The sequence below is a fragment of the Podarcis filfolensis genome (genome assembly GCF_964270895.1).
Source record: "Podarcis filfolensis genome assembly, chromosome: 13".
Lineage (NCBI taxonomy): Eukaryota > Metazoa > Chordata > Lepidosauria > Squamata > Lacertidae > Podarcis > Podarcis filfolensis.
In genome coordinates, this window is record NC_139615.1 from 24524508 (window position 1) to 24544012 (window position 19505).

Sequence of the window (19505 nt, forward strand, 5' to 3'; positions counted from 1 at the left end):
TTTGTAAGGTGAGTTTTAGTTCAGTTGTTTCATCACCATGCAAATGTTTCAACATAGACTGCAATCCTATATCCACTCACCTTAGAGTAGCTCCAGCCAAACTGAATGGAGCTTACTTCTAAGTAGATATGCCCAGGGATGTGCTTTGAATCACTTAATGATTTAGTATAATTTATATTCCGAACCTGCAACAAAAAGCTATATTTCCAAGGTGCCCCAACAACCAAAGCTATTTCATAAATAAAGATAAAAAGTTTACTGGAAAATGGTTCTTTTTGTAAATTAATGGAATAATAAAATCATAGTTAAGCAACATTCATTTATTTATTTTCTTAAGAAAAGGTAAATAATTAATACTTTATATAATAATTTTATTTTAACTATATTTACATCTTTATTAATATTGTCTATAAATTTGAGTAAGTTTTTTCGTTTTTCGTTTACCAAAAATGCATTTATGTTTTTGTTTTTTATATAACACATTTATAAACTTAAAAAGCCCTAAACAAATACATTCTGGATTACATTTTATTGCTTTCAAAGTATTGTTTTTCATAATTTAATCAATAATCTCCTACACTTGAATAAAAAGAATGCATGCAAATAATTATACAGTGTGAATTATTTTTCCTATGATACTTGAAGAGAAGTACCATATTTTTTGCTCTATAAGACTCACTTTTTCCCTCCTAAAAAGTAAGGGGAAATGTGTGTGCGTCTTATGGAGCGAATGCAGGCTGTGCAGCTATCACAGAAGCCAGAACAGCAAGAGAGATTGCTGCTTTCACTGCGCAGCGTTCCCTCTTGCTGTTCTGGCTTCTGGGATTCAGAATATTTTTTTTCTTGTTTTCTTCCTCCAAAAACTAGGTGCATCTTGTGGTCTGGTGCGTCTTATAGAGCGAAAAATATGGTAATATTTTCATGCTAACTTTCTGATTAAATAAAATAAATAATGCATCATAAGAAAAAGTCATCCTCCCCTCTGACTGAAAGGCTTACTTGCATAACATTTTTGTAATTTGACCGTGGCCTTGATTTAAATTAATTCCTTTCTCTATGTCTTTGCAGATAATACTGAATTCAGGATATGGAAGAGGAAAATGAGACGACAGTGACTGAGTTTGTCCTTATCGGCTATTCTGGTAGACCAAAGACAAGGATAGGATTACTCGTTTTCATAACTGTTGTGTATTCTATAACAGTGGTGGGAAATGGCCTCATCATCTTGGTGATTGCAGGTGATCCTCGACTGCACAACCCCATGTACTTTTTCCTCAGTAACCTTTCCCTCCTTGACATTGTATATTCAACATCTTCAGTCCCACAGTCCATTGCAAACCTTCTGGTAGACAAGCCCACCATGTCCTATACAATGTGTTACTTGCAAATGAGCATTAGTGTTGGCTTGGGTGTGACTGAATGCTTCCTTTTGGCCATCATGGCTTATGATCGGTATATAGCCATTTCCAGTCCACTACATTACACACTAATAATGAGCAGGAAGTTTTGTATTCAGTTAGCAGCTGGGACATGGACAAGTGGCATATTCTTGGGGGTAATCCCGATTTATACCATGCCAGCTCGCTTTTGTAAACAAAATGTGATTGACCATTTGACATGTGAACTCAAAGCAGTTTTGAAGTTGGTTTGCTCAGATACTTCCATGAACCAACTGGTGATGTTCTTAACTGGCGTTCTTACCTTGCTTGCCCCCTTTGCCTTTATCATTTTCTCATATTTGCGTATTGTTGTGGCAATTCTGAGAATTCATTCATCAGGTGGGAGACTGAAGGCTTTCTCCACATGTGCATCCCACTTGACAGTAGTAACAATCTTCTATGGCACTGCTATATTCTCATATCTCCGACCACAAACTAAAAGTACTCATGAATTAGACAAGATAATTTCTGCCTTCTATGGAATTGTGACTCCCATGTTAAATCCACTCATATATACACTCAGGAATCAGGAAGTAAAAGGAGCATTAAAAAGACTTATTGGAAGAAAAGAGAAATAATAATTAAAAAATGAGCATAGAGATATAGTGAAAAGAATTAAGTTCTCATAGGTGCTGCTACTTTTGAACAAGCCTTTATCCACTGGTATGTTCAACTTGATTGTGATTAAAAAAAAATTCAATGGCACCACTATATTCTATTATTTTCTATCCCCTAGTTAAATCTACTGGGGATGTAGAATTAAGCTTATGTTGTGCAATGATCTCTGCAAGTGCGATTGAATTTTCCTTTCTTCTCTCCCCATGCTTTCTCCACACTCCTCCCAGTTGACTCTGAAGGATTGGGGATGATACTAAGCAAGTTTCTGGGGTGCACAGGGGAAGGAGAGGTTGGGACTTGCAAAAGTTGTTCCAGTCATGCAGTGATTGAGTTCACAACCATACCATATATTAAAAGCACATTGCTTCCCTCAAAGAAACATGGTAATTGTAGTTCCATTTCACTTGCAGTAGGACCCACTGAGCATAGTGGGACTTACTACTAATTGAATAAGCATGCACACAATTGCACTGTAAATTAATTAGAAGTGGACTTATAATGTTGGTTGTGAGTACTAACTCTTCGCTTCACAACCTTATGTACTTTTTTCCTCATGAACTCTCCTTCTCTTGTAGCTAATATTTTTCACCTTTCAGAGCACAGTTTCTAGAAAACCTGTAATTTCATTTGTCAAATGTGTTGCTCAAATAACCAGGGTGCTTTTCTAGGGCATAGCTCAAAGCAGTCAGAGATTATAAACATTTATGACCAGTATGCTTCTTTCTTTCCTTTATTATCCTGTGTTATATATTCAATATGAATGTAAGAATCAGAAACAGATGGTACAGGACTCAAGGACATGCCTTCTTGCTATGACTGGTTCTATGTCAGTCAATGAAGTCTAATATTTATGGGCACCATACTTCTGAGGCTCTTGCACTTCTAAATCTCATATCTCAGTTGGTCAGCTGCTTGTTTTTCATGCTTCTCCCCCTTCTTATTTCCCAATCCTTCCATTTTAACTCATGGAGAAGTAATTGAAACTTGTAAAAGAGCTTGGAATTAGAATATGGTTACTCAGTAGCATTCTTCAGAGGTCCATGCCTATGTGATTAGATTTTTGCAAGAAGGAGAGTGGGGAAAAGGCCATTTGCCCTGTTCCTTCATTCAATTCTAATCACACAAAGCGTGTTCTCCCTAAAATGAGAGCACGGGTTGCGGTGTGGGCTGCCAGGCCAGCCCTCTGTTGCCAGGGAGGTTAATGGTTATTGCCTGGTGCAATGATTGGCTGACTAGGTTGCTGGGGCAAATTGCTTGTAGCAAATTGGTGGGTGGGACCATAGTCTTTAAATATTGGGGCACTCTGGCTTTTGCTTTCTCTTTAGCAGAGTGCATCAGATCGCCCGCCCGCCCGCCCTGTGTTCTGGTTGACCTTGCTTTGCCTGTCATGGGGTCGTCTGCCTTGGGGCAGGGGCCTAGTAGGAATTTTACCATTTGGCTGATTGGCTGGTGCCACTTGGTTTTTGCCTACTACTTAGCAATTTGTCACAACTTGTAAGGTTGCAGTTAGGCATTGGTTATAAAAAGCTGGTGGTGGAGGGGTCAGGATAGGCTGTGCCTACCCCTCCAATGGTGCGCGAAGGGAATTCCGTTAAAGGAATCCTGGGGCTTGCCATGATTTTGTCCAATCCCTGAAATGGGACCAGGGCCGGCAAGCCTTGGGGAGCTGGTTGGGTGAGCGGTGAGAGCTGTCGCTCAGCTCAACTGATCCCCAACATTGTCTTTCCCTTCACTGGCTTCCGATGGAGTTCGGAATGTCAGTTCTGTCCCAAGTGGGGGGACAGATAGTCATAAGCAATGTCTAAGCAACCACTCACAGATTTTGTATTTTAATAAAGTTGTGGCCAAAATAGTGCCCCCAAACCTTAAATTTAAATTACGTGTGTTTTGTGAATTATTTTGAGGGGTGGCTTGGGGATCTACACACGCAACTATATATCATTTCATGAACTGGGAGCTGAAATACTTTGGGGAGATTACTCTGCTCTCCACACAGTTTAGAATCCTGGACTGTAAGGGTCCTAAATCACAGTGGAGCCTACTAGGGATGTTGAAGATGTGGAAATGGCTGATATTCCCATATTCATCCTGTGTCCAGATCAGAAATCAATCAACCCAGTGACTAGAAATCGGTAATAACTGTTGTTATTTAATGACACTGTGCAATGGACATGTAATGTACGACATCCCCTGCTGTTTAATTTGTGTCCCCCCCCCCCCCCCGCCCTTTGCATTGACAATAAATGCTGTGGAAATAAAGTATGTTATTTATGTAAATTTGTAACATACATAAATGAAGTTTAAAAAATTATGTAAATTGCATTGAATAGTGAATGAGACAAATAAAATTGACCCCTAGAGCCAACATCACAGATTCCAAGCTATGATAAAGCCCATCATCTACACACTCAGAAAACGGGAAGTAAAAGGAGCATTAAGAAGACTTGGGGGAAGCAGAAAGGTGCCACAGTAAAGGTATATTTAAAAAGGGAGCAATGCTTTACTGGACCTGTTCTGATTATATTGCTAATAAAAGATTCTTGCAAATCTAATTGACTTGTCAAAGGTAAACATTTTTAGGTAGAAGTATCTCCATCCATGTCATTCAGTGGCCAACCTATTCAAATTCTAAGGAAATGTATGTAGATAATGACCGCTCCCCGCTTAAAACGGGGGGCGCCCTTTGCGTGGACGTGTGCAGCCCCTAGATCTGGAGCGGCTCCATCAGCATAGGCTTGGCTTTGCCTTCCCTCAGGTGGGATACCTGGAGGTCTCCGCCTACCTCAGTCAGTTGTCCAATCCCACCTGGGGGAAGCGTTGCCAAGGAGACCAGGCCAGGTAGAGAGGGATTACCTGCCCACACAATAGAAGGAGGATCTTACCTGGGACTTTTCTTCACAGGTATGCGGGCGCTGCTACGTTAAGGTCGCTGGTAAAGGGCCGGAAAGGAATTTCCCTGCATTGGCAGGTTTCGCCTTTCCCGTAGCAAAACGTCACAACTTTGGCGGTATCAGGCCTTGGGCGGAATCCTTTTGTCCATCTTCCTCTTTGCGGCGGCGATACCAGGGTTCCCCGTTAAAGGGGTTTTCTGAAGGGAGGCTTTGACCGTACACCGAAAGGTCGTCATTGCTCTCCCCTGCGGCGGCGGCGTTACGGGGGCGGCTATCTCTGCTTGAACATATGTTCTCCAGAGCCGGCCCATCCCTCCCCCACACACTGGATAACCCTGATGCTCTCTAGGTCCCCGGCGGGGGACTGGGGAGGGAGAACGCCCAATGCCTGAGCCAAGGTCTACCCACATTTGAAATGTAATAAAGCTGTGGCCAATTTAATCCCATAGCACGTTGTCTTGAGTTGTTATTCCACATGACGGGGGGACCGCGCGGGATCTGGGGACTCCGCCTGTCCACGCAAAGGGAATTTGGAAATCAGTTCATCATGAAATGAAACAGTGAGGGGGATGAGTTTGGAACTGCTGTGAAACACAGGAACATTGAAAGTCACCTTATACAAGCTCAGACCACTGATCCATGTGGTTCGGCATTGTCTTCCTTGACTGGTAGCAGGATTTCAGGCAGGGAAATTTGCAATTTGTTGGGAAATATTTCATGTACAATGTACTCTACTGCTGTGTTATGGACCACCCCCACATATAACACACTAGATTTCTTTATTTTTCTTTGCAATATGAACAGGTACAGATGAAACTCTGTATGGCATGAGTGTTCTTGAGGCTGCTGAATCAATGAGGCTCCTGGGACTATGTACCCAAGGGAATGCAGAATAAGAATGTAAACTAACTAAGGAAAAAAAACTGAGAGAAGGGCTTTTCTTTCCAAGAACATATATCTACTGCCTTCTGCAATGCCCTTCTCTCTACTGGGAACATTTGCAACTTTCCAAGGATCAGAAATTGATACTCTATTAATGCAACCCTTTATCCTGTGTACCCATAATGTTATAAAACCTTTTCAGATTAAGGATCCACCTTTACCTCAAATATTAATTTTTCAACCTGCTTCTTATTTATTTATTTTTTACCTTCCATAAAAGACTGCTCTGGAGGGCCATCTTGTGTCTGGCTGTGAACCCTGAGTGGATCATGATGCACCAGGTGAAGACCAGTGGTTAAAAAATGTCAACTCTCAGTTTAATAACAAATGCTGATGGAGGACACCCAAAATGCTTTGAAGGCCAAAGGCATTTGAAGGTATTCACTGTCTATTTTAAAAGTATATTTCTATATATTTTGAATGAGCAACCGTCTCTTTTTAAAAGAGAAAATGAACTTGAAAGATGTATTCAGCTTGTAAATTTATTGGGAAGATGAAACAAAAATAAAAACAAAAATTCAAATGAGCAAACAGCAATCGATTTATCTGCATTTACTGGTTTGGGCATCCATTGTAAGCACACACAAAATACAGTCCCACAAATCTTATTTGTTTGATCACTTTATGAAAAGCTTAGAGTATATCTGAATGAATTCAGTATGACTTTACTTATGATTAATAATAATAAATTTTATTTATATCCCGCCCTCCCTAGCCGAAGCCGGGCTCAGGGTGTTGGATGCAATCCTATATGAACTTGTCTTCACAAGTCCCTTTGAACTCTGATGTTAGTGGGACTGACATTGGAAGCAGCAGTATAATTATAATGTTATGGAGGTTTGCAGAAGAAGAGTTTTCCATCATCCTTCTGCAGCTCTTTTGGAGAGTCAGGGAGATTCCCTGAACAATGTATTGCTTCAGTGGCAGGGGAAATCACAAAAGTGTAACTTGAATCCTGAGTTAAATGAATTTAAGTAAGTTAGCATTAACTTTCTCCCATTAGTCCAACTGAATTAAGACAATATGGAGACTTCTGCATAAATTCAAAGTACAAGATTTAATTATTAATTGGACTGTGTGATCCTTGCTGCATTCACCAGAAGGATCAAAAGTTGCCCTTCATTTTTAGTGCCTCTTCCCAATGCATCCATCAGGAAATTCTTATATTCATTACTTAAAAACAGCACTCATTCAGGATAGTTCCATCATTTCACTGTACTTAGGCAATATTTTTATCTTTTCAAATGATACTGGGTAAATTTAGTCGTCTTGCTGAAAAACTTCCGTGTGACCATAATTTATGAATTATTAATGCAGCTTTTCTAAAACATGCACCGGTATTTCAGATGGTCTGTGGGAGATGTATGCTATACTATTAAGAAGTCAGACCCCAATGTGTGCCAAGATTATGCGTGATCAGCCAGCCATTTGATGATGAGATTAAACCAGCAAGATACAGAAGAAGAAATGGCAGATCAATAGGGGATTTCCATAGTTTGCAATGCATTTATACAAACTTTTTTCTTTTATAACTAAACTATTTCTCAGTTAAACAGGATAAAATGTAGGAAAGTTACAAGAGTGCCTGCATGGCTGCAATTTAGTTTTTATACAATTTTAAAAGGGAGCAATTTGTAAGATTTTAAAAATAACTGCATGTTAATCTGCATTTTACAGTATGTTAATGACTGAAATACCTGAATACTATTGACTAGCAAGTTGGTTATTTCCTTTCTTTAGAAAATCCCATTCTCAGTGTCATTCAAGATAATACTTGATTCAGGCTATGGAAGAGGAAAATGACACTGCAGTGACTGAATTTGTCCTCATCGGCTATTCTGGTCGACCAAAGACAAGAATGGGATTAATAGCATTCCTGACAGCTGTCTACTCCATAACCATTGCGGGAAATGTTCTTATTATTTTGGGTACCATTGCTGATCCTCGACTCCACAACCCCATGTACTTTTTCCTTGGTAATCTGTCTTTCCTTGACATTGGATATTCAACAACTTCCATCCCACAGGCCATTGCAAATCTTCTGGTGGACAAACCCACCATGTCCTTTGTGATGTGTTACTTGCAAATGAGCAGTGGTGTATGGTTAGGAACGACTGAATGCTTCCTGTTGGCTGTTATGGCTTATGACAGGCTTATAGCCATTTCCAGCCCACTACATTACATGTTAATCATGAACAAGAGATTGTGCATTCAGTTAGCAGCTGGGACGTGGTCAAGTGCCTTTTTTTTAGGGGTTATTCCCATTTATGCCATGCCGGCTCGCTTTTGTGGGAGAAATGTGATCAATCATTTCACATGTGAACTCATAACTGTTATGAAGCTTGTTTGCTCAGATACCTCAATGAGCCAACTGCTTATGTTCTTCTCTGGATCCCTCACATTGCTTGTTCCTTTTGCCTTTATCCTTTTCTCATATTTACGCATTATTGTGGCAGTTCTGAGAATCCATTCATCAGGTGGGAGACTGAAGGCTTTTTCCACATGTGCTTCCCATTTGACTGTGGTAACCATTTTCTATGGCACTGCTATATTCTCATATATCCGACCTCAAACTAAAACCACAAATGAACTGGATAAAGCAATTTCTCTCTTCTATGGAACTGTGACTCCCATGTTAAACCCACTCATCTACACACTCAGAAATCAAGAAGTAAAAGGAGCCTTAAGAAGACTTATTGTAAGGTAAAGGAATTATTTAAAAGAAACAAACAAATGGGATTCAATAACGAAAAAACAACCAAGATATGGAAAGATATAGTCCCTCCTATTGAGAAATGGTTGATAAAATTATTGGACTTAGCTGAGATAACAAACTTATCATGTTTAATCAGGAAAAAATCATTCTATTCTTTTTTAGGGTTAGAAACTTCTTATGAACATTTTGCATAAAGGAGAAGATGAACTTGTAGTAACTGGATATGAAGATTGAAAAAAATATTGGTTTATAAAAATTAAATAGTTTGATATCCATTTCAGTGAACACAGAGAATCAAAAGTCTTTTCGTATTTTATTTTTTATTTTCCCCCTTTTACTCCCTCCTTTTTAATAATAATAACAATAATAATAATAATCTTTTTCTGAAGTTTTAGAATTCTGAGTTACCACCAAGGGCATTTTTAATTGTGAAGCCACATCTTTGAAATTCCCTCACCAGAGCATGATATATGGACAGCTTTTTTTTGTTTTTTTGTTCTTTCAACTTTTTATTTAATATTGATGTGGGTTGATATTCTAGCATCTATTGCAGCCCTCCTCCCCTTTATTTTAAATGAGTGGTTTTCAACTATGTTTTACTCAGAGTGTACTCAATAGGCACCGGTAAAATCAGTTTATTTTAATTAGTCTATGACTGCAGTCAGTTTCAGAGACGGCAGCAATCCCATTTGCCCATGTTCATTTTTACCTGAATGAAAAATTATTTGGAGGCTTAATTTCTTTCTTTAAGTATTAACAGCATGAATTTTGCATGGTGTGAGGCTGTTCTTAGGTGCTGAATCAGTGACATTCTTGGGAATATCCTCCAGTGGGAATGTAGAGGAAGAACATGGTTTAAAAATATTAGCTAACTAAGAAACAAAGTAATAAGTCTTATTGGGCTTTTCTTTCATTTAATACCAACTACTAATAAAGAACACCCAGGAGAAATGACAAAAATATTTAAAGTATTGTAAATACCCAGATACTTAGGTTTATGCAACTTTTAATCTGTTTATAATTTATTGTTACTTAAACTTTTCAAAAGTGTTAAATTATTACTGTTAATTGTTCTTATTGATAGTTTTATCATTTTTGTAAACTGCTTTGAGAGTTTTGTTTTTTGTTTGTTTATTATTTGTTACCAAGCAATGTATACTTTTTTTTTACATCTTATTTAATCGGCAAATAAATATGTTTAAGATTTCACATTCAATATTATTGAACATTTTTTTTAAAAAAAACATACTTTTCATTTTTTTAACAAATCTGAAACTATTAACCAAAGTAAAAATGATGGTTCATCAACCTTGACTACAATATATTTCATGATCATCCCAGGGAAGCAATTTCCAGCTATTTCCTCTCCACCCTTGAGGTTCCCCCAGTCCTGTCTAGATCTATTCTAGATGGTTGCAACATGCCCCCGCCCCCAAGAGCAGACGTAGATGGATAGGAATGGCAGAAGGAGGAAGAGATATTACAGCTGATCTCGACTCCACGACCCCATGTACTTTTTCCTCAGTAAACTGTCCTTCTTTGACATTCTTGGATCCTTCTTGGATATTCAACAACTTCCATCCCACAAACCATTGCAAATCTTCTGGTAGACAAACCCACCATGTCCTTTGCAATGTGTTACTTACAAATGAGCAGTGGTGTCTGGTTAAGTACGACTGAATGCTTCATCTTGGCCATCATGGCTTATGACCAGTATATAGCCATTTCCAGTTCACTGCATTACATGCTAACCATGAACAAGAGGTGTTGTATTCAGCTAGCAGCTGGAACATGGAACACTGAGTGGTGTATTTTTAGGGATAGTCCCAATTTATGCAATGCCAGCTCATTTTTGTAGAAACAACATGATTGACCATGTGACAGGTGAAGTGAAAGCAGTTCTGAAGCTTACCTGCCCAGATACCTCTTTGAACCATCTGGTAAGGTTCTGAACTGGGGTTCTCACATTTCTTGGCCCTTTTGCCTTTATCTTTTTCACATACTTGCGTATTATAATGGCCACCCTAAGAATTCATCCATCAGGTGGCAGGTTGAAGGCTTTCTCTACATGTGCTTCCCACCTGACAGTGGTAAGCATTTTCTATGGCACTGCTATATTTTCATACCTCAAGCCCCAAAGTTAAGGCACTCGAGAGCTGGATAAAACTGTTTCTCCTTCTATGGGGTAGTGACACCCATGCTAAAGCCCTTCATCTACACTTTCAGAAATCAGGAAGTAAAAGGAGCATTAAGAAGACTTGTGTGAAGGGAAAAGGTGCCACAGTAAAAGTATATTTAAACAAGGAGCAATGTTTCATCTGGACCTCTTCTGTTAGTATTGCTAATAAAAGATTCTTGCAAATCTAGTTGACATGTCAAAGGTAAACATTTTTAATAATAATAATAATGATTTATTATTTATACCCTGCCCATCTGGCTGGGCTTCCCCCGCCACTCTGGGCAGATTCAAAAAATAATAATAATACTAAAACACTGCAATACATCAAACATTAAAAGCTTCCCTAAACAGGGCTGCCTTCAGATGTCTTCTAAACGTCTGGTAGTTGTTGTTCTCTTTGACATCTGGTAGGAGGGCGTTCCACAGGGAGGGCGCCACTACCGAGAAGGCCCTCTGCCTGGTTCCCTATAACTTGGCTTTTAGGTAGAAGAATCTCCACCCATGTCATTCGATGGCGAATCTATTCAAATTCTAAGGAGATGTATGTAGATAAAGGGAATTTGGAAATCAACTCATAATGAAATGAAACAGTGAGGGGGGTGAGTTTGGAACTGCATACAAGTTATGACCACTGGTCCATCTGGTTACGTATTATCTTCAATGACTGGTGGCAGCTCTCCAGGATTTCAGGCAGGGAAATTTGCAACCCTACCTGGAGGTGTTGGGAAATATTTCGTGTACAATGTACTCTACTGCTGTGTTATGGACCACCCCCACATAAAACACACCAGATTCCTTTCTTTTTCTTTACAATATGAGCAGGTACAAATTCAATTCTGCATTGCAAGAGGCTGCTGAATCAATGAGGCTGCTGAATCAATGAGGCTCCTGGGACTTTGTACCCAAGGGAATGCAGAATAAGGATGTGTATTTAAAAATGTAAACTAACTAAGGGGGAAATGGCTTTTCTTTCCCTGAACATATATCCACTGCCTTATGCACTGCCTTTCTCTTTACTGGGAACATTTTGAAACTTTCCAAGCATCAGAAGTTAATACTTTATTAATGCTATCCTTTATCCTGTGTACCCATAAAGTTATAAAACCTTTCCAGACACAGGATCCATACTTAGCTCAAATATTGATATTTCAACCTGCTTCTTCTTATTTATTTTTTACCTTTCATATATGAAAGACTGCCCTGGTGAGCTGTCTTTGGTCTGGTTGTGACCCATGAGTGAATCATGATCCACCAGGTGAAGACCAGTGGTTAAAAAATGTCAACTCTCAGTTTAATAACAAATGCTGATGGAGGATATCCAAAATGCTTTGAAGGCCAAAGGCATTTGAAGGTATTCACTGTCTATTTTAAATGTATATTTCTATATGTATTGAATGAGCAGCTGTCTCTTCTTAAATGAGAAAATAAACTTGAATGTTGTATTCAGCTTGTTAAATATACTGGGAAGATTAAACAAAATGAAAACAAAAATTTAAATACGCAAAAACAGCAATTAATACATCTGCATTTATTCGTTTGGGCATCCATTGTAAGCACACACAACATGCAGTCCCACAAATCATATTTGTTTGATCATCTCCATATAATCTTGGAGTACATCTGAATGAATTCAATATGTCTTTACTTATGATTAGACATGGTGTTGGATGCAATCCTATATGTACTTACCTTCACAAGTCCTAGTGAACTCTGATGTTAGTGGGACTTAAATTAGAAGCAGCAGTATAATTATAATGTTATGGAGGTTTGCAGAAGAACAGTTTTCCATCATCCTTCTGCAGCTGTTTTGGAGGGTCAGGGAGATTCCCTGAACAATGTATTGCTTCAGTGGCAGGGGAAATCACAAAAGTGTAACTTGAATCCTGAGTTAAATGAATTTAAGTAAGTTAGCATAGTAACTTTCTCCCATTAGTCCAATTGAATTAAGACAATATGGAGACTTCGGCATAAATTCAAAGTACAAGAATTAGTTATTAACTGGACTGTGTCATCTTAGCTGCATTCTCCAGAAAGATCAAAAGTTGCCCCTCATTTTTAGTGCCTCTTCCCAGTGCATGCATCAGGAAATTCTTATATTCATTACTTTAAAACGTACTCATTCAGAATCAATTCCATCATTTCACTGTACTTAGGCAACATTTTTATCTTTTCAAATGATACTGGGAAAATTTCCTCGTCTTGCTGGAAAACTTCCGTGTGACCATAATTTCTGAATTATTAATGCAGCTTTTCTAAAACATGTATTTCAGATGGTCTGTGGGAGATGTATGCTATACTATTAAGAAGTCAGACCCCAATGTGTGCCAAGATTATGCATGATCAGCCAGCCATTTGATGATGAGATTAAACCAGCAAGATACAGAAGAAGAAATGGCAGATCGATAAGGGATTTCCATAGTTTGCAATGCATTTATACAAACTCCCCCCCCCCCAACCAAACGATTCCTCAGTTAAAGGGGATAGAATGTAAGCATGTTAAACGAGTGCCCGCATGGCTGCAATTTAGTTTTGATGTAATTTTAAAAGGGAGTAAGATTTGTGATTTATTTTTTTTTTTTTGCATTTTAGAGTGTGTTAATGACTGAAATACCTGAATACTATTGACTGCTTATGTCCTTTCTTTAGAAAAGAAAGCTGGTTATGTCCTTTCTTTAGAAAATCCCATTATCAGTGTCATTGAATACTTGATTCAGGCTATGGAAGAGGAAAATGACACTGCAGTGACTGAATTTGTCCTCATCGGCTATTCTGGTCGACCAAAGACAAGGATGGGATTAATAGCATTCCTGACAGCTGTCTACTCCATAACCATTGCGGGAAATGTTCTTATTATTTTGGGTACCATTGCTGATCCTCGACTCCACAACCCCATGTACTTTTTCCTTGGTAATCTGTCTTTCCTTGACATTGGATATTCAACAACTTCCATCCCACAGGCCATTGCAAATCTTCTGGTGGACAAACCCACCATGTCCTTTGTGATGTGTTACTTGCAAATGAGCAGTGGTGTCTGGTTAGGAATGACTGAATGCTTCCTGTTGGCTGTTATGGCTTATGACAGGCTTATAGCCATTTCCAGCCCACTACATTACATGCTGATTATGAACAAGAGATTGTGCATTCAGTTAGCAGCTGGGACATGGTCAAGTGCCTTTTTTTTAGGGGTTATTCTCATTTATGCCCTGCCAGCTCGCTTTTGTGGGAGAAATGTGATCAATCATTTCACATGTGAACTCATAGCTGTTATGAAGCTTGCTTGCTCAGATACCTCCATGAGGCAACTGCTTATGTTCTTCTCTGGATCCCTCACATTGCTTGTTCCTTTTGCCTTTATCCTTTTCTCATATTTACGCATTATTGTGGCAGTTCTGAGAATCCATTCATCACGTGGGAGACTAAAGGCTTTTTCCACATGTGCCTCCCATTTGACTGTGGTAACCATTTTCTATGGCACTGCTATATTCTCATATATCCGACCTCAAACTAAAACCACACATGAACTGGATAAGGCGATTTCTCTCTTCTATGGAACTGTGACTCCCATGTTAAACCCACTAATCTACACACTCAGAAATCAAGAAGTAAAAGGAGCCTTAAGAAGGCTTATGGTAAGGTAAAGGAATTATTTAAAAGAATCAAACAAATGGAATCAACAATGAAAAAAACAAGGAAGTTGTGGGAAGATATAGTCCTTCCTATTGAGAAATGGTTGACAAAGTTATTGGACTTAGCTCAGATAACAAACTTCTGGTGAATCCTCTGGTGGACAAACCCACCATTTGCAGTGTGTTACTTGCATATGAACGGTGGTGTCTGGTTAGGTATGACTGAATGCTTCCTCTTGGCCATCGTGGTTTATGACCAGTATATAGCCATTTCCAGTCCACTGCACTACATGCAAATCATGAGCAAGAGATGTTGTATTCAGTTAGCTGCTGGAACATGGAGCAGTGGTGTATTTTTAGGGATAGTCCCAATGTATGCAATGCCAACTCACTTTTGCAGAAACAACATAATTAACCATGTGACATGTGCAGTGAAAGCAGTTCTGAAGCTTACCTGACCAGATACCTCTTTGAACTAACTGCTAATGTTCTTAACTGGGATTCTCACATTTCTTGGCCCCTTTGCCTTTATCCTTTTCTCATACTTGTACATTATAATGGTCATGCTAATAATTCATTCATCAGGTGGCAGGTAGAAGGCTTTCTCAAGCTGGCTTTTCCCACCTGACTGTGGTAAGCATTTTTTTCGGCACTGCTATATTTCCATTCCTCAAACCTCAAAGTAAAGACACACGAGAGCTTGATAAAACCATTTTTTTTCCCTGTGGGGTACTGACACCCATGTTAAACCCCCTCATCTACACACTCAGAAATCAGGAAGTAAAAGGAGCATTAAGAAGACGTGTGGGAAGGGGAAAGGCACCACATTTAAAGTGGATGAATGATTCTACAACTATTGTAAAATCTATTTTAGGCAGGGAGCAAGGTTTTATCTGCACCTGTTGTGTTAATATTGCTAATAAAAGATTCTTGCAAATCTAGTTGCCATGTCAAAGGTAAACATTTTTAGGAATAAGTATGCCCATGTCAGCTTTCCAGGATTTCAGGCAGGGAAATTTGCAACCCTACCCGGAGGTGTTGGGCAACTTTTCATTTAAAATGTACTCAACTGCTGTGTTATGGACCACCCCCACATAAAATGCACCAGATTCCTTTCTTTTTCTTTACAATATGAGCAGGTACAGATTCAATTCTGCATTGCAAGAGAGTGTTTTTGAGGCTGCTGAATCAATGAGGCTCCTGGGACTATGTACCCAAGGGAATGCAGAATAAGGATGTGTATTTAAAAATATAAACTAACTAAGGAAAAAACCTGAGAGAAGGGCTCTTTCCCCCCAGATATGAACAAAACATATACCCACTACCTTCTGCACTGTCCTTCTCTCTACTTAGAACATTTTGAAACTCTCCAAGGATCAGAAATTGATACTTTATTAAGGCAATCCTTTATCCCATAATGTTATAAAACCTTTTTAGACTCAGGATCCACTTTATCGCAAATATTAATTTTTCAGCCAGCTTCTTATTTTTTTTTACCTTCCATATCTGAAAGACTCCTCTGGAAGACCATCTTGTGTTTGGCTGTGACCCATGAATGGATCATGATCCACCAGGTGAAGACCAGTGGTTAAAAAATGTCAATTCTAATTTGAGTAACAAATGCTGATGAAGGACATCAAAAATGTTTTGAAGGTCAAAGGCATTTGAAGGTATTCACTGTCTATTTTAAAAGTACAGATAGGTAGCCGTGTTGGTCTGCCATAGTCAAAGCAAAAAAATTTTTTTCCTTCCAGTAGCACCTTAAAGACCAACTAAGTTAGTTCTTGGTATGAGCTTTCGTGTGCATGCACACTTCTTCTTTCGTGTGCATGCACACTTGTTCTGAAGAAGTGTGCATGCACACGAAAGCTCATACCAAGAACTAACTTAGTTGGTCTTTAAGGTGCTACTGGAAGGAAAAAACTTTTTTATTTTAAAAGTGTATTTCTATATGTATTGAATGAGCAGCCATCTCTTTTTAAATGAGAAAATGAACTTGAATAATGTATTCATCTTGTTAAATTTTTTGGGAAGCATAAACAAAAGAAAAGAAAAATTCAAAAACAATTCACTCAGATTTATTGGATTGGGGATCCATTGTAAGCACACACAAAATGCAGTGACACAAATCATATTTGTTTGATAACCTCCAAATAAACTTAGAGTATATCTGATTGAATTCAGTATTTCTTTACTTAAGATTAGACATGTTGTTGGATGCAATCCTATATGAACTTACCTTCACAAGTCCTAGTAATCTCTGATGTTAGTGGGGTTGTGATTTTTTTAGCATGTTAGAGCGTGTTAATGACTGAAATACCTGAATACTATTGACCAGCAAGCTGGTTATGTCCTTTCTTTAGAAAATTCCATTCTCAGTGTCATTGAATATTTGATTCAGGCTATGGAAGAGGAAAATGACACTGCAGTGACTGAATTTGTCCTCATCGGCTATTCTGGTCGACCAAAGACAAGAATGGGATTAATTGCTTTCCTGACAGTTGTCTACTCCATAACCATTGCGGGAAATGTTCTTATTATTTTGGGCACCATTGCTGATCCTCGACTCCACAACCCCATGTACTTTTTCCTTGGTAATCTGTCTTTCCTTGACATTGGATATTCAACATCTTCCATCCCACAGGCCATTGCAAATCTTCTGGTGGACAAACCCACCATGTCCTTTACGATGTGTTATTTGCAGATGAACAATGGTGTCTGGTTAGGAACGACTGAATGCTTCCTGTTGGCTGTTATGGCTTACGACAGGCTTATAGCCATTTCCAGCCCACTACATTACATGTTAATCATGAACAAGAGATTGTGCATTCAGTTAGCAGCTGGGACATGGTCAAGTGCCTTTTTTTTAGGAGTTATTCCCAATTATGCCCTGCCAGCTCGCTTTTGTGGGAGAAATGTGATCAATCATTTCACATGTGAACTCATAGCTGTTATGAAGCTTGCTTGCTCAGATACCTCCATGAGGCAACTGCTTATGTTCTTCATTGGATCCCTCACATTGCTTGCTCCCTTTGCCTTTATCCTTTTCTCATATTTATGCATTATTGTGGCAGTTCTGAGAATCCATTCATCAGATGGGAGACTAAAGGCTTTTTCCACATGTGCATCCCATTTGACTGTGGTAACCATTTTCTTTGGAACTGCTATATTTTCATATATCCGACCTCAAACTAAAACCACAAATGAACTGGATAAGGCAATTTCTCTCTTCTATGGAACTGTGACTCCCATGTTAAACCCACTCATCTACACACTCAGGAATCAAGAAGTAAAAGGAGCCTTAAGAAGACTTATTGTAAGGTAAAGGAATTATTTAAAAGAAACAAACAAATGGAATCAACAATGGAAAAAGAAGCAAGTTATGGAAAGATATATTCCCTCTTGTTGAGGAATGGTTTCTTTTTAGATTAGGATTTTTTCGTTCTGGTTTATTTTTTAAAAAAATACTTTGTGCTGGGTATAAACTTTTGTATATCTTTTTAATGAGTTTAAGTAAAATTTAAATGTAAAAACAAAAACATACCCACAAGCAAGTTCATATACTCATACACAGTCAGTTTAAAAAGTAAGGCTGTATCAAGTTAAAATGAGCAACAGTGGGAATTGGTCTCCCAGGGTCAACACTCTTAACTATACCATGTTGAGTCAAAGTTGCTCCAAAATGAGTTGACAATAAAGCAGGCCCTGTCTCTTAATCCCAGTAAATTCATTTATCTTGATCTTGGGCTTATGAGCAGGATCTCTTATGCTGATTCTTAAAACCTGAGTACATTTATCTGTTAGCATATTGGCCTTCCTCAACATGTAGATGGCTTTCAGAGTTCAATAGCAGCACTATAAATTGTGCCTAGATATGCCCAGTAAACCAAGGGCCATATTTAACATTGTCACTATTATCTATGACACAGTAGCCCTTTGGAGGTTTTATGCAACTTGGTTGTGGGAAATAACAGGGTCATGCCTTCAGACCCTGAGCCGCTGTCCCTGCCCTCTAGTGTCCAACTCTTGGACTATGGCTAGGGAAAGGAACTCAGCCCAAGGGTCCATTTAACTCAGCATCCTGCTGTCACAGTGGCCAGCCATATGCTCATGGGAAATCCTCAAGCAGAACCTGGGCACAAGTGTACTCTCTCCTCCTGCATTTTCCAGCAACTGGTATTCCAAAGCCTCTAACCATGGAGAGTCTACATGTGTACAGAGGTGTGGAACCTCAGATCTAGGGGGTGCATGCAGTACTCATGCTCGCTCTGTCTGGTGTTTTGGACTCTCACCATGCCACACCCCTTTGCCTTTGAGAATGACTTTTCTCCTCAAGTGCATGAATGTATTCTTGAACTGCTTGCTTTGATGGAAGAAAGAGCTATGCCTGTATAAGCCTTTGATTATTTTTTTTCATGGCAGGAAAGCAGTTTTTAGGAGAAAAGCAAGTATTTTGTATGATGCTCCCCGCACTGTTTGCCTCTGAGCCCAACTGCTTTTACCTTTGCTCTCACCACCAGTAATATGTAACACACAACCTGAAGCTGTTCTAGTAAGAATGTGGATCTCAGACTTAAAAAGCTTCCCCACCTCATCTCCTTTACACACATTCCTCTAAATCATAGACAGTGATGCTGTGGAGTTTGTGAGGCCATAAGGGATAATGAGGATTTCTCTTCATGCTTGGCCACTTAGAACTGGAGAAACTGGTCTTTGTAGGTTTAATGTCTCCTTGATGAATGATTTGATCTTTCTTATTCTGCTATAATTTGTCCATCCTTCCCCCTGGTTAGCTTCTTAGTCAAACACTTAAATACAAGGTTTGAAAAGTTCTCTTGTCCTTGTTTCTAGCCCATCAAGCACCTCTTGTTCAATTTTGGCAATTGTCCAGTCTGAGAAGTCTGTCAGGCTTAATTGTTTAGATTTTGTTTTTGATCTGGTTAAGCAACTTGGCTCGGAGGGCTCTTGCTGCCGCTTTTTTTTCTTAGCCATCAATCCAAAGCAATCCTCCTTCGTCAAACTTAATTAAAATCTGGCACCGCACTAGTAAGGAGTCCAGCAGTTACTTGTCTTTCAGCAGATTAAGGCAGAGGA

General features: G+C 39.0%; 4 protein-coding genes across 4 annotated transcripts; all 4 read left to right on the top strand.

Annotated features, from left to right (window-relative positions):
• Window positions 1-1087: 1087 nt before the first annotated feature.
• LOC310747432 (olfactory receptor 13H1-like) lies at window positions 1088-2017 on the top strand (the record flags this gene model as incomplete). Its single annotated transcript, XM_083581802.1, has 1 exon — window positions 1088-2017. The coding sequence occupies one exon, from the start codon at window positions 1088-1090 to the stop codon at window positions 2015-2017; it is 930 nt and encodes a 309-aa protein (XP_083437928.1).
• Window positions 2018-7676: 5659 nt separating this feature from the next.
• LOC310746708 (olfactory receptor 13H1-like) lies at window positions 7677-8597 on the top strand (the record flags this gene model as incomplete). Its single annotated transcript, XM_083580696.1, has 1 exon — window positions 7677-8597. The coding sequence occupies one exon, from the start codon at window positions 7677-7679 to the stop codon at window positions 8595-8597; it is 921 nt and encodes a 306-aa protein (XP_083436822.1).
• Window positions 8598-13502: 4905 nt separating this feature from the next.
• On the top strand, window positions 13503-14423 carry LOC310746711 (olfactory receptor 13H1-like; the record flags this gene model as incomplete). The annotated part of the gene is made up of 1 exon (XM_083580699.1): window positions 13503-14423. The coding sequence occupies one exon, from the start codon at window positions 13503-13505 to the stop codon at window positions 14421-14423; it is 921 nt and encodes a 306-aa protein (XP_083436825.1).
• A 2392-nt stretch (window positions 14424-16815) lies between these two features.
• LOC310746710 (olfactory receptor 13H1-like) lies at window positions 16816-17736 on the top strand (the record flags this gene model as incomplete). The annotated part of the gene is made up of 1 exon (XM_083580698.1): window positions 16816-17736. The coding sequence occupies one exon, from the start codon at window positions 16816-16818 to the stop codon at window positions 17734-17736; it is 921 nt and encodes a 306-aa protein (XP_083436824.1).
• Window positions 17737-19505: the final 1769 nt, after the last annotated feature.